The following is a 14,269-nucleotide window of genomic DNA, read 5'->3' on the forward strand; positions in this document are numbered from 1 at the left end:
ACATTTGTGTACTTTTGATCTGGGCTGAGTCTAGTGTAGAATCCAGACCAAGAACCACTACATGGGTTTTCTACGTGGTCAGAAAAGTTCAATTGGCTTTTTGGAAGAGCTTGGGATAAAAAGGAAAACTGTTAAGCCCAGAGTCATTTGTCATCTGAATTGATTATAATTTAGTATTCCTTAAACAGTCAAGGGAATTTGTTACTTTCCAAGCATCATGGTTACTTGTTTGAAAAAGACTCTGGCAACCCCACAGGTTTCTCTGGAAAGGTCTGCCAGTATGTTGCATGAAGAATTACACATGGTTTGGGAATGGGGAATGGTTTTCTTTTTTGTTATTCTTTCCAGTACAGGAATAATAAGGGAAATTATGAGAAGAAAGGGGATAAGATTAACCCAAAAAAGAAAAAGGTAGAGAACAACTACTGAGAAGGACTTTCAGAGTGTACTAGATGGAACCCAGGACTGTGACTCAGGAGACTTGGGTTCTAGAAGCATCTCCCTTTCACTTAGCTCTGTGAGCTTCAACTTTACAGTTCTTCATTAGACGGAGGAACTGAGAACTGAATCAGCATTTCCAATGGTGGGTTCTATGGAACCTTATTCTTAGCAGACGCCATAAAGAAAATGCTCAAATTAACTAAATTTTCATACAATACATACTTGACATGCTCTTCATCCCCTTGATTTTACACATATGAAGGAGAAACCCTGTTCTGCCTAAGTTGGTAAATGTGATTTTTGTTGTTCTGAATAAATGGTTTTGAGGTGATTGGGTTTGAAACATCAGGGCATTCTCACATATTCTGTCTGGCTCTTCAGACAGTAGGACTTTTTTAGAGCTTTAGATTGGTGAAATAATGGTGTGGTTCTTAAAGTGCTTTTAAATCACTCCTGAGACGTTTACCTCTTACTGGTGGTAAAATGCTATATTTGCGCCATGTCTTGGGCATTGAGTGACTTCCTTATCTAACAGGGCCATCCAACAGGAGCTATGGTTTCTCTCCAAAAAGTGCTTCTCGGAAATGGCTTCATTCTTTAATTCCATCACTAGTTTTTGAGAGTTTTTCAGACCAACTTTGTTGGTCTGAACAGAAAAAGAATGTATTCTTTTATGACTATTAGCAAATCAGTACATTTCAATCTGTCATTGGTGTTGAAAGTTTTTTACTGCGAAAGGACCATGTGTTCTATTCTAAAAAGGGGTGGGAAAGGATTGAGGCTAAAGTTTGTTGTAGTTGATGCATCTATACATTTCTGCTTTTTTGTAATGTATAAATCTTAGAAATTCTAAAAAAATTTTTTATTCTTTTAAAGAATTCTACACCCTACTGTGCTCTGTCTTCATGAATGAGTAGTTTATATGACTTTTTATAGACTGTAGTTGTATAGGTGGTCGAGACTGCTGGATTTTCTTATGTTCACTCTGGTACATCTCATTGCAGGTGCTCAACATGAAATTGTAGCTTACAAGATCCCTGCCAGAAGACAGATTTCAATGTCATAGTGAAGTGTACATGAAGGATTGATGCCTTTAGGTAAAATAATAGTAATAGTAATAATAATAATAATAATAATAGCCTCCTTGAACAAGGCAAGATTCTGAGAGTGGCTGGCTGCCCCTGCAAAGTAGAAATCATTCTTGTGAATATTCATTGGCTCCTGAGATTATCATCAGAAATGAGGCACCTTTAATACTTGGGGGTGACTATTCCCCATAAGGCACTGGAAAATCAGCTTTCAGGGACTAACAAGGATGCTGAGGCTGTTAGTACTTGTATACTTCCTGACTGTCCTGCTAGAAGAAAACAGAGGCTTTGGTGACATTACAACTTAAGAACTGCAAAGAGTGCAGTAATCCTGGTAGAGGACTGAATCCAGGTATTCAAACAAGAAGGTGAACATTCTGAAAAATGGGAAGTGAAATATCCTTTGTATAATAGGAGGATCACTTTAAAGAGAGCAGAGGAGAGGAGCTCTCTGGAGTTTGAGTTTGGGGCTGAATTTATCCCCTTTAAAGAGTAAGAATAGGCTTTCAACATATGTTCTTTGTGTCACCTCAGCTCGTCTCCCACTGAGGATCACTTGGAGACTTTAGAATTTAAAATGCTCTCTTGCCCAGGCCCACCCCAGACCAATTTGGATAAAATTGGATTTACCCAAATCTCTGGGAATAGGGGCTGAACATTGGCATCTTTTTAAAATCCCCCAAGTGTGAAGCAAGGGCTGAAAACCACTGAGCTCTCTTGAGCTTCTCATGTGCCACAGTAAGTGGAGTTGTACCACAGAAGACAGAAGTTCTCCACTGAATTCCTCAATGTGATAGAGGAATGAGAATGCCACAGTTAAGTCATCCAACCTTTAAAGCTTATGTCTTAGAGGATTTCTCTCTGAACTGTCTGCCATCCTAACACAAAGCAACAGCTCAAAGGTTAGGTTCAGCCTTAATACCATGTATTGACAAGATGCTTCTTTTCTCTTTTTCCCAGTTATGCCTTCTCAGAATGCTGTACTTTCCCAGGAGGGCAACATGGAGGAAAAGGAAATGAATGATGAATCACAGATAGTCAGGTCCCAGGTTAGTTCAGTTTTACTCTCCTCTGAAATGCTATTCTAGATCTCAGAATGTGTGCACTTTTCATTTTTCAATTCTCAGAAGTGCTGAGCCCCAAAACTCCACAGACAGAGCCCTTGAAACTCTTGTGACAGATGATAATCTCTGTAGGATGCTTCCCATTCACCTTATATATCCCTTTATAGCTGTTTTCCCCTCCAGCATTTTTACTAAATCATGTACTCACACCTGTGCTAGATGTTGTAAAGGAAACAAAAGAAGCCCTAGACTTTCTTAAAATCACCCTTCACTTAAGTAGCTCACCAGACTTTAAACAACACTTGCCATTCTCTCAGTAAACAATGAATGATGCCCAGGTCACTATGACTCTTTGGCACTAATGGCATTATTAAATATGCATGAGGACATCTGATGCCACAAGTTAATTTTCATCAAGGACTTGTTGTATTTCTTCCAAACCTATTTAAGCCTATTGTTACAATTCTATAATTTGATTAAGTATTATGTAAACCGATGAGGTATAGCTGTTTGTATGAAAACATTTCTATGAAAACTAGTTGAATGTTTTGGAAAGACTCAGTAAATGCCAGCTGTTTTTCTTTTAAATGCTATCAAATTAGGTATGAGCAAAACTGTAAAACACTGAAGGAAAATCATAAAAATCTTAGCGGATTCTACACCTATATTATTTCCCAAGTGTCATTTGCTTGTTGCACTTCAATGAAACAGAAACTGATGCATTTGGATTTGAGCACTCAGACATTAAAATCACTCTTAGCCACCAGCCCACGCCCCCAGCTTCTGAGTAGTTGTTCTAAAGTCTTTCTTAGTAGTTGTTCTCTACCTTTTCCTTTTTGTCATTGTCATTAATCTTATCCCCTGTGTTCTCATAATTTCCCTTATTATACCTGTATTGGAAAGAACAACAACAAAAAAGAAAACCATTCCACTCCCACCCCCAAACCATGTGTAATTCTTCATGCAGTACACACACAGACCTGTCCAGAGAAGCCTGGTCAGATTGCCATAGTTCTTTTCAAACAACTAACCACGATGCTTGGAAAGTAACAAATTCCCATGATGGCCTAAGGAATACTAGAATTGTAATCAATTCAGATGACAAATGACTCTGGGCGTAACAGTTTTCCTTTTTACCCCAAGCTCTTCCAAAAAGCCAACTGAACTTCTCTGACCATGTAGGAAACCCATATAGTGGTTCTCGGTCTGAGCTCTGCATTACACTCAGCCCAGATGAAAAATATACAGATATAAATACATATATGTACAGGTTCCATCCTAGAGCTACTAAATCAGAATCTCCTGTGTTCCCATCTGTGCTGGCCTCGGGTCTCCAGGGCCTGAAGCGCGGATCCAGTGGGGGTGGGAGTGAGGGCAGGGAGACTGAAGAGGCCGTCACCTGCTGGGCTCCAGGGCGAGGGGCTGCGTGGAGCTGACAGCTCCACTCTGCGGGCTGTGGGTGCTGCTGCCCTGCTTCATGGGCAGTGGGAACTCCACACCCATGGAAACTCAGCCACCAGGGACGAATTTGAGTGTTTCTGTTGAAAACCTCTGCATGATGACATGGAATCCTCTGGAGGGAGCCAACATGAATTGTAGTCTATGGTATTTTAGTCACTTTGGCAACAAGCAGGATAAGAAAATTGTTCCAGAAACTCATCGTTCGAAAGAAGTGCCCCTGAACAAGAGGATTTGTTTGCAAGTGGGTCTCAGTTTAGCACCAATGAAAGTGACAATCCCAGGACTTTGGTGGAAAAGTATGTCTCGCCCCTGAAGGTGATCTGAGTCAGCTGTGACTGAGCTATAATGCATTCAGCACAACCTGAGCTACGTGAGTGTACTTGGCTCCCTGGAAGGAACACACGTCCTGAAACTATACTCTCTACTACTGGCACATGAGCCGGGGAAGATCCTTCAATGTGAAAACTTTTATAGAGAAGGTCAACACATTCTTGTTCCTTTGCTCTGAATAAAGCGAAAGATTCCAGTTTTCACCAACACAGTGTCCAAATAATGTTCAAGTATAATGCAGGAAAAATTAGACCATCTTTCAATATAGTGCCTTTAATTTCTCATGTGCAACCCCATCCTCTACGTATGAAAAATATCTTCTTTCCACATGGTGACTTATACTTTCTAGGGAAGATTCCACAGAATTTTTGTAGTAGATGCTTATCAAGTAGAAGTCAAGAACAGCAAACTGAGACCCATTATATTTTATGCATTTAAGAACCCAAATGTGATAATTTAGAATTTGAGCGAAACCTAGAGGCTACAATTTATTCCCGGATCCCGGTGTTTTCCCTGATGCTTTGAACACAGAACAAGAATCAAAAGAAACAACTTATGCTATGAGGATGACAAACTCTACAGTAATGGAGTCCAGCAATAAATGCAGGTAAGAAGGCCAATCCTGAAAATGGAGGCCAAACCAGTCGGGGGCTCATGCTGCCTGTGCCACTCAGCCAATATACCGACACAGGAGTGGGGTCATAGAATAAGCGTTTATTATCAGAACACTAGTGGTCTGAGAAGACAGCAGATTAACACCTCTAAAAACTGCATTAACGTTCTCAGACTAGCCTGGGGCATTTAAGGGAAAATCTGGGCATTCCTCCAGAGGCTACGTGATGGTTCTGGGGGTCTGCATGGAGCCTCCCCTGTGGCGATGTGGCTCTGTAAAGTGATCACCAACCCAGGAGCAGTGATTACAATAACCTGGAAAGAATGCTAGGCCATGAAGATTGTAATCGGCAAGCCTAGGGGGCATTGTGACTAGTAAGGAAGCATAAATTTCAGAGTAATTATCTAAAGCAGGGAGCTGAGAGGGAACATCCTAAACTCAGGAACTGGGACAGGGAACATTCCAAGCTCAAACTGCAGGGTGGGGGTTGATCAAACGTTAAGCTCTAGGGCAGGGAGAGGCGGAGCCTCTTTTGTGGGGCTTCCAACCAGGCCCTGTTTCAATCCCACATTCTCTGTAACCATGTTGCTCATCATTCCAGTGATCGTTGCAGGTGCAATCATAGTCATTCTGCTTTATTTAAAAAGACTCAAGATGATTACATTCCCTCCAATTTCTGATCCTGGCAAGATTTTTAAAGCAATGTTTGGAGACCAGAATGATGATACCCTGCACCAGAAGAAATATGACATCTATGAAAAGCAAACCCAAGAAGAAAATGACTCTGTGGTGCTAATAGAAAACCTGAAGAGAGCTTCTTGGTGATGGGCATAATTTATTTTAACCTCAGTGTGCTTTGTGAAGACTCATCCCATTCTGCATTTGTTAACTGGGAACTTGTTAAATGGAAACAGAAACTACTGGATCATTTAAAAACAGGTAGCTCATAAGAGCCATACGTCTTTATGTTGAGCTATGTGCTGAAAAACCAAAAATAATGGGCCCTTTGGAGAACAGAGTGGAGTTGTTCTCATTGAATTATAAAAGCAGATACCTTTTGTGAAGGCTTCAAACAAGGGGACAAAGGAAAAAGTGATGATCATAGTAGAGTTAATCTTATCAAGAGTTGTAATAACTTCCTGAGGGATCTATTCCTGCTTTGTATTCTCTGTGTCAAACAATACCAACAAATTTTATTTGTGGGGCAACACATTTTGGGTGCAAATGCTAATGCCAAACTTGAGTCACAGAGAACACCTAACAAACAAAATTTACAAAATCTGTTCTTTGTTGTTTGAGATCGCATTAAGTAATGTTTGTGGCTATTAAAACTTAAGAGTCTGAATCCTCATCCCTTCAGCAGCATTTCCCACTGCTTTGAAAGGCCCAGACAGCAGTGTTGGTCTGATGAAGAGAACTATAGAAAAAGCAGAGGCGGCTTCTTTTACCAAGGCCTTTCAAAGCCATTGCAGGGTTTTAAGGACAGCAGAGACAGAATGACTTACTGGGTATTAGAGCGTGAACCTCACAATCTCTAATGATACATTGTTTTTTCTTCACATCTGCTACTCAGATCAAGTATTTACTGTGTGTCCAGTCTGTGGTAGGCTCCCAGGTGTGAGGCACAGACCTCTCCAAGTGTCTATAGTCTGGTTGGGACTCCTCAGTTCTCAACTTACTTTTCTCCACCAGTCATGTTTCAGACCTTTCAACTTCCCAATTCCCACACCGATTTTCCCTTTTGCATTCTCCCTCATTGTAGTCTTTCACTATTCCTTAGATATTAGAATATAAATCTGCTCACAACACCTAAAAGGAGCAGGGTGATTTCCATCTCGGGTAAAGGGTGAGTAGAAACATTGATGAATGCTTGCATATTTTGTAACTTCTATGTGAGTTTGCATTTATTTGAAGGTTTTCAGCATTTACTGTTTCTCTACATATTTTCTGAACAGAAAGGAGGTATCACCTTCACTTAGAACTTTGCTATTTGTTTGATAAAAAGAATAGTTTTATCTTTTCCTCTTTTCCCTTACTGCCACAGATAGTAGTAGGTTTTATGTCTAAAATCGATAGCCAGCATTCAAGGCTCCAACGTTTATATGCATTTTCTCCACATACCTAAGTAAACCTAAGGTAAGAATGTTCATTCTTATTCTTAGCTTTACATCAAAAGATAAGCCAATGAATATACATTTATATATTTTAAATTACAATAAAATGTTTAAGATCTCTTTTATAAATGTTTGAAAAATTAAAATAGCACCACTGTGGTAGGAGTGGAGAGAGGAAGAGAGTGACTAGAGGTGTCAACGAAAAATATCCAGCCTAAGAGAATGCTAAGAGTTTATCGGAGCCAAACTGACGACAATTGCTGGGAAGCAAAATCTCAAGGGACTGAGAAAATGCTCCACAGAATGGTGGTTTGAAGCTTATTATATACATAGAATCAGAGGAGGGTTACATGAAATCCATTGGTGGTAGAGTAAGGGGATGGGAGAAAGCAAAGCGGGGAAATCTCTGGGATTGCATAAAAGTAAATTGGAAAGACAGGTACTTCTTTCACATAGGTGGGTGCAGGATAGTTAATAGTTCACATAGAGATATTAACCAAGGGACAAGAATAATAATGAGGGATTCTGTATTATCCTGCTCTGGTCTGGAAAAAAGGACTACTGGTACTCCAAGGATGTCATCTTAGGTACAAAAAAACAATAAAAAGCCTCACTTAGGTAAAGATTGACTTTATGAAGGAAGCATCAGGCTACAGATGTAACTTCCTGCCATGGCCCACCTTAGTTATGAATTTTTTATGTTCATGCCATCTTATGTGGTTATTTTCGTCTCCTGACCTTGTCAGGTTTAACCTGTGGCGCCTTTTCTGTCCTCAAGCTTGGAGAAGCATACACAGACTAAGTATGCAGTGTCTTGTGGCCATAAAAAGTATGGGTTTCATTCTAAGTGTAGTGAAAACACTTTGAGGTAATTCAGGCAGGATGAAAAAGCCATCCTAGTGCATGCTGTGTAGTAAGTGAATTTGTGCGAGGCAAGAATGGGAAGGGGATTTGGGGAACATAATCAATAATGTTGTAAAGATTTTGTAGGGTATGTATATACTTACAAGAAGCAGAGTACAGCATTAGGAATAGAGACAGTGGAAATGTAATGTCTCTGTGCGATGTCAGAGGGATAGTGGATGGGGGGAGGGGTTCACACAGTGTGAGGGATATAAATGATAAATGTCTAAGTATTACTTTGTCTTGTGCACCTGAAACTAATAAAAAATAATAATAAAAATAAAAATAAAAGAATGGGAAGGGGAGAGAACCACTTAGGAAGCAGTTGAGTATTCTAGATGATAGAAAATGATGGCCTAAAACTAGAAGATGGTGAAAAACAGGTGAGTTCAAAATCTTTGCTTTGGGAAACAGCAGATATTAGCAACAGGCGTAAAGGCAAAGGAAGAAAATAAGATGATTTCAAAAAAAGGTAGCCCAGGAAAGGGCAGGGTAATGATAAATAAAACCATGTCGCTCCTCTGCTCAAAATATGTGGCTCCCGTTTCACTCAGAGTAACAGCCAACGTTCTTATAATGCCTAAACAGTCTTACGGAATCTAACGTCTGAGCCTGTCATCTTTCCTACTTTATAATTATTTCTCCCCCTTGCTCACGCCGCCCTAGCCACCCTGGGCTCATTCTCCTCCTTTGAACAGGCCTCACACACTATCGCCGTGGACCTTTGTACTGTTAACTTTTCAAATCTTTTCTCAAATGTCACCTCTCCAGTGACATATTTTCTATATATATTTTTAATTCTTTAGATGATATGAGAGCTTTTCCCTGGGACAAATTGTGAAAACCTCAAAAGCAAGTACTTTTTTATGCATGTTTTATATCTGTCTTGAAAGATGATAGAAAGTACTAATTGTTGTTTTAAAATTTTCGACCTGGATTACTCAGAGCCCTGAAGATTCTCGGCACAATGGCTTAGACCTCCTAACCTCCATATAGTTTTAATACATATAGTTATACATAGAATTTTGTGTGTTAACTTTATGTTATATACGTATATTATTATATACATACCTTCCAGATACAGCCACTGAGAGGACTTGGAAGCAATCATACTCCAGTAGCATTGGACACACCTAGTGCCCAAATCTGGGTTCTGAAATGCCATTCTACTCTAAAAAAAAATATGAGACATAGCCACTCAGTACTACATCAGCAGAGCAGAACACGACACACTGCAACCGTGTGGTACTCTGGTTGGAAGCAGAGACACTCAGTATTTGACCATTAAAAGGAACCAGGGATCCTTGGAGAAATGGCTGACTCCAGACTTGGGGCAGGAAAATACAAGATGAACCTTTCTTTACAGAACATTTTCTGTCCCCAGAAGTAAATAAATGCTCAAAGAATGATAGGGACGTGTCAAAAGGTCACAGAAGTAAGTCCTAATAGCTAAATCTAGGATAATCTGAGCATTAAAATAGTGGTAGTAGATGATTATAATTTTTTGAATAAAATAAATAAATCCATTTGATATAAATTGATGGATGAATGAATGAATGAGAAGGGAAATATTTTCAGGACAGTAGAAAGCCAACTAACAATATACAAAGAATGATGGAATTAGAAAAGCACTGTTTAGTAACTATCATAATTACCATTGGTTCCGGCAAGAATTACCAGTGTCTGCTAAAACCAGTAGATGAAAGTTTGAGGAGGAACAAGATATTAACATTTACATAGTCTCAAAGTATCTCCCCCAGAAGACACCTGTTAATTGCAGGGTAAGATAGTAATTTTCTAGTGGGAATTACTGGTAGATAACCACCTTAACCAGGTTATCAAAGTTAGCATTGCAGGCCAGTAATGAAACTTGTCAACAGTGTGAGCCTCCTGTTTGATTCACTGAGAAGAACCCTGCATCTCTTCTGTCCTTTTCCTGCCAGATGTGCATTGTGTGAATCTACTCAGGAGGAGAAACTAGGCAAGCCCAAATTTAGGTTATTCTCAAGGTAACTAGCCTGTACTTTTCAAAATGTCAGTGTACAAAGAAAGGCTCAGGAATCATTGCAGATTAAAGGAGACAAAAAATACAAGACAACAAAATAGAGTGCATGATCTTGAATTTTCTTTTGTTATGAAAAACATTATTAGGACATTTGGTGGAATCTGAATAATTATGTAGTTTAGACAAGAGTACTGTATCAGTATTAATTTCCTAATTTTGATCATTGCACTGTTATTGTGTAAGAGAATTCCTTGTTTTTTAGGAAATAAACACTATAAATTTTTAGGCATAAAGGGTTATCATGACTGCAACTTAAGTGGTCCAGAAAAATTATAGAGAGAGAGTAAAAGGGAGAGGAGAGGGAAGAATTTTTTTTATTCTTGCAATTTTTCTTTAATCTGAAATCATGTAAAAAAAATTTTTAATTTAAAAACAATAATGATGTAGCTCTCTATGTCCTAATATGTCTAAGATGGAAAGATTTCCAGCATTAATTGTTAATTTAAAAAGCAGTGTATAGAGGTGGCCGGATGGCTCAGTTGGTTAGAGCGTGAGCTCTCAACAACAAGGTTGCCGGTTCAATTCCCACATGGGATGGTGGGCTGCGCCCCTCTGCAACTAAAGATTCGACTTGGAGCTGATGGGCCCTGGAGAAACACTCTATTCCCCAATATTACCCAATAAAATTTAACAGAAAAAAAAATTGGGAAATCAGAATTTCTTAAAAAAAAAAAAAAGCAGTGTATAAAATATGTTACCTTTGAGGTAAAAAAAAAAAAAGTGGGAAGAAATAAGAATCCATATTCATATTTGCACAAAGAATAATTTTGGAAAATTACTAAAAACTAAGTAATGATTAGTTATTGGGAGTAGAAGCTGGACAGAGAGGAAAGAAGCCTGGGAGAGAATTTTACTAAATCTTTTTAATATGTTTTTGTTTTTAAACCATATTAATATATTATCTACCTAAAAACAGAATTCAAATATGGATATGAAAAAAAGAAAAAAGGAAAAACAAGAAACAGGTAACCAAATGCAAGCAAGATCATCATTAGAAGGTATAGAAGGAAGCAGAAACTGTAGGCACGGTACTGATTAAAACAGTCAAAAAGAACTATATATATGGATATTAAAGAATGTAAACTATAATTCATAATTTTCCTCATCCTGGTGCTTCACTTAAGAAGCATGGGAAAAGTTGAATGGAAATTAGAAATAAAAATCATCCCAAGGGAAGATAGTACAAAAGCAGAAAAGATGTCTTTGTAAGTATGATGGAAAGAGCATAGGCTTTAGAACAGGGGTATCCAAACTTTTTTCAACATTTTTCACCAAGGGCCATATGCGGTAAAATACACAAACAGCCGGGCCACTCACTCTAGGTGAAGTACGTATTGCCTCACCTGGTTTATTTAAGTAAACTAAATATATTTTTGGAATTTGTTGTGGGCTAATTAAAAATGGATTGCGGGCTGCAGTTGGCCCACGGGCCACAGTTTGGACACCCCTGCTTTAGAATAAGATCTAAGATGAAATTCCGTTCCTGCTAATTACTAGCTGTATATCCTTGAATAGGTTATTTAATTTCTTCTAGCCTCAGTGACTCATCTCTAAATTGCCTTCGCCACTGAATTTTAGAAAGATGTATTATCAAAGTATGCATATTTAAAGAAAATGCCGGTACTATACTTAAATATTGAATCTTAACTTCTGGGAAAGAACACTTATTTGGAATACCACACTCTACTCATTCTGAAGAATTGAGGAGTTATTGTACCCATGAAATGGGTTGTATTGGGGAGCGGTTGTTGGGTAATAAAGGAGCAGGGGTGCCAAAAAATACATATACACATTTTAAGAAAGGAAAAAACTATTGAAATTGTAATACTCAATATATACCAATATATACCAATAACAGAAGATGAATACAAGTCACGTTTGACTTTTGCAATTATAAGAGGGGCTCAAAGTGGTTACCATTAGTGCTGTTTTAATACAGTGGCTGCTTCGATGTCCTCAATCATTTTGACTTTGGGGAAGAGACAAAAGTTGCTCTTCACTGGTGCCAGATCTGGTGAATAAGGTGGATGAGGACACACCGTAATGTTTTTATTTGATAGAAATTGCTGTACCAGAAGCTAAGTGTGACACGAAGCCTTTCCATTGTGATCAAAATATATGGTGAATTCTGCTGCCGAGTGCCATCCAATGGAAAGGCAGGGATCGTCAATACAGGAAGCAGCGTGACACATAACAGTGTGTGACAAGTTTCAACTTGTTTGGTACAGTTGGATGTGAGCTATGGTTGAGAGAGATGTTTTCAAGTGTGCTGCAAATTCTAAAAAACTTAAAAGCAAGCATTATTTCATGTATGTGTATATATATATATATATATATATATATATATATATATATATATATATATATCTTGAAAGATGATAGAAAGACAGACACTGATTGTTGTTTCAAAAATCTTGAGCTGGATTACTGAGAGCCCTGAAGACTCTCAGCACAATGGCTTAGACCTCCTAACCTTTGTCTACTGCTATGTTTTTGTCCCGTCCCCTAAGGCCCCGGAAGAAATGGCTCATGGCTGAGCAGGGATGTACTTGATGTTTCAGGAATCACTGACATTCCAGGATGTGGCTGTGAACTTCACCAGAGAGGAGTGGGACCAGCTCTACCCTGCTCAGAAGAACCTCTACCGAGATGTGATGCTGGAAAACTACAGAAATCTGGTCGCACTGGGTGAGGATGGTGTCCCTGTAAGACTAGAAGCCATTCTAATGGGTTTACAGTCATCCCCCCTTATCTGCAAAAATATGGGCCAACACCCCAGGGGATGCCTGAAACCACAGAGAGTACTGAACCCTACATGTACTGTGTTTTAACCGGTTCCTATGCACCTATTATAAAGTTTAATACCCTTTTCACTCTTAAGTAGGCATTTATCGTACAGTGTAGCCGTAACTTGCAGTTTGAACTGCAACAGCAAAACTAGCAAGAACTTTTTTTTTCCTTCACAATTTCACAATTGATGTGTTCTTAACCATAGATCTAAGCAACTTCGGCATATAATTTTTTTCTTTCCTTATTAGGTTGAGAACTTTCACCTTTTCACTTAAAGGAAGCACTTTATGGCTTCCATTTCGCATACCTGAATTGCCAGCATCACTACTTTTACACTTTGAGGCCATTATTAAGTAAAACAAGGGTTAGTTAACCACAAGCACTATGATACCGTTGTTACGGTAGATACCATCTAATCACCGGATGGCTACTGGGTGACTAAGGGGTGCACATTATCTACAGTGTTGATACGCTGGACACAGGGATGATTTGTGTCCCCGGCAGGACAGAGCAGGATGGCACAAGATTTCATCACAGTACACAGAACAGCTCACAGTTTAAAACTTATGAATTGTTTATTTCTGGAATTTTCCATTTAATATTTTTGGACTGTGGTTGACCACAGGTAACTAAAACTACTGTAGGTGAAACCGTAGACAAGGGGTGACTATTTTCTCAAGTAGTGAAAACCTCCAAAGCCTTTGTGAATATAGTTCAGGCCAGGACAAAAGAATGATAATTAGTTTCGTAGACAGAGACCTTTGTTTTCTGCTTTTTCTCCTCAGGTAAAGTCTTTGTTGAGTTTGAGGTGGGTAGCTTTATTTTTCTCCCTCTGAAGCCTCCCCTTTCCAAATCAGAGGCCCTTAAAGACTAAAAAAGTTGGAAATGAGTTCTGAAAGAAGTTTTTGTTCTCAGTATAAATTTCTGAGATACATTTTTCCTATGAATAGGGCATCAACTTTATAAGCCAGAGGTGATCACTCAATTGGAGCAAGAAGAGCAGTGGATGATGGAAAGAGATAGCCCACTAGATGTTCATCCAGGTGAGAAGCAAGTCTTTTAGCATTTGCTACTGAGTGAAGGGAAATAGTCACTTTTGAAATACTCAACTGATTGTGTTCCAAGTATCTCCCTCTGGGATTTAAAGAATACTGAGGACTTTTTAAAAATTCAGTTCATATTTGACTTTTTTCCAAAGTGGAAGTGGCTCTCTTTTTTTTCTGATTAAACATATTATATATACTTATTTAAAACTTTACATAATACAAGTTATTTTGAAGTATTAATTTGTGGGTTTTTTTGTTGTTTTTTATTTAAAGTTTATTGGGGTGACAATTGTTAGTAAAGTTACATAGTGAAGTATTAATTTGAATGTCCATAAATACCTTGATGTTGCAAAT

The 14,269-nt window shown here is 38.6% G+C and overlaps 2 protein-coding genes and 1 pseudogene across 14 annotated transcripts in view; 2 read left to right on the plus strand and 1 right to left on the minus strand.

Moving 5' to 3' along the window:
• The window catches only part of SEPTIN14 (septin 14), a gene marked incomplete at both ends in the record, with an annotated part of 390,465 nt that overhangs the window by 190,644 nt on the left and 185,552 nt on the right, over positions 1-14,269 (minus strand). The window lies entirely within an intron of this gene.
• Positions 1-14,269, plus strand: part of LOC308499501 (small ribosomal subunit protein uS17m) — a 119,812-nt gene that overhangs the window by 31,296 nt on the left and 74,247 nt on the right. For 9 of the 12 annotated variants that reach the window (XM_081053003.1, XM_081053015.1, XM_081053007.1 and 6 more), the window contains exons 2-5: positions 1,446-1,538; positions 2,490-2,578; positions 12,641-12,767; positions 13,820-13,912. In XM_081053003.1, the coding sequence (XP_080909129.1) occupies positions 1,529-1,538; positions 2,490-2,578; positions 12,641-12,767; positions 13,820-13,912 (319 nt within the window). In that variant the 5' untranslated portion in view covers positions 1,446-1,528. Of the gene's footprint in view, positions 1-1,445; positions 1,539-2,489; positions 2,579-12,640; positions 12,768-13,819; positions 13,913-14,269 lie in introns of those variants that run through there. The other 3 variants (XM_081053008.1, XM_081053009.1, XM_081053012.1) reach the window with 3 other exon arrangements.
• Positions 3,089-5,822, plus strand: LOC308499856 (interleukin-13 receptor subunit alpha-1-like; annotated as a pseudogene). Its single transcript has 3 exons — positions 3,089-3,093; positions 4,007-4,991; positions 5,549-5,822. The product of its transcript is annotated as an interleukin-13 receptor subunit alpha-1-like (transcript).

This window comes from Rhinolophus hipposideros (genome assembly GCF_964194185.1).
Source record: "Rhinolophus hipposideros genome assembly, chromosome: 7".
Taxonomy (NCBI): domain Eukaryota; kingdom Metazoa; phylum Chordata; class Mammalia; order Chiroptera; family Rhinolophidae; genus Rhinolophus; species Rhinolophus hipposideros.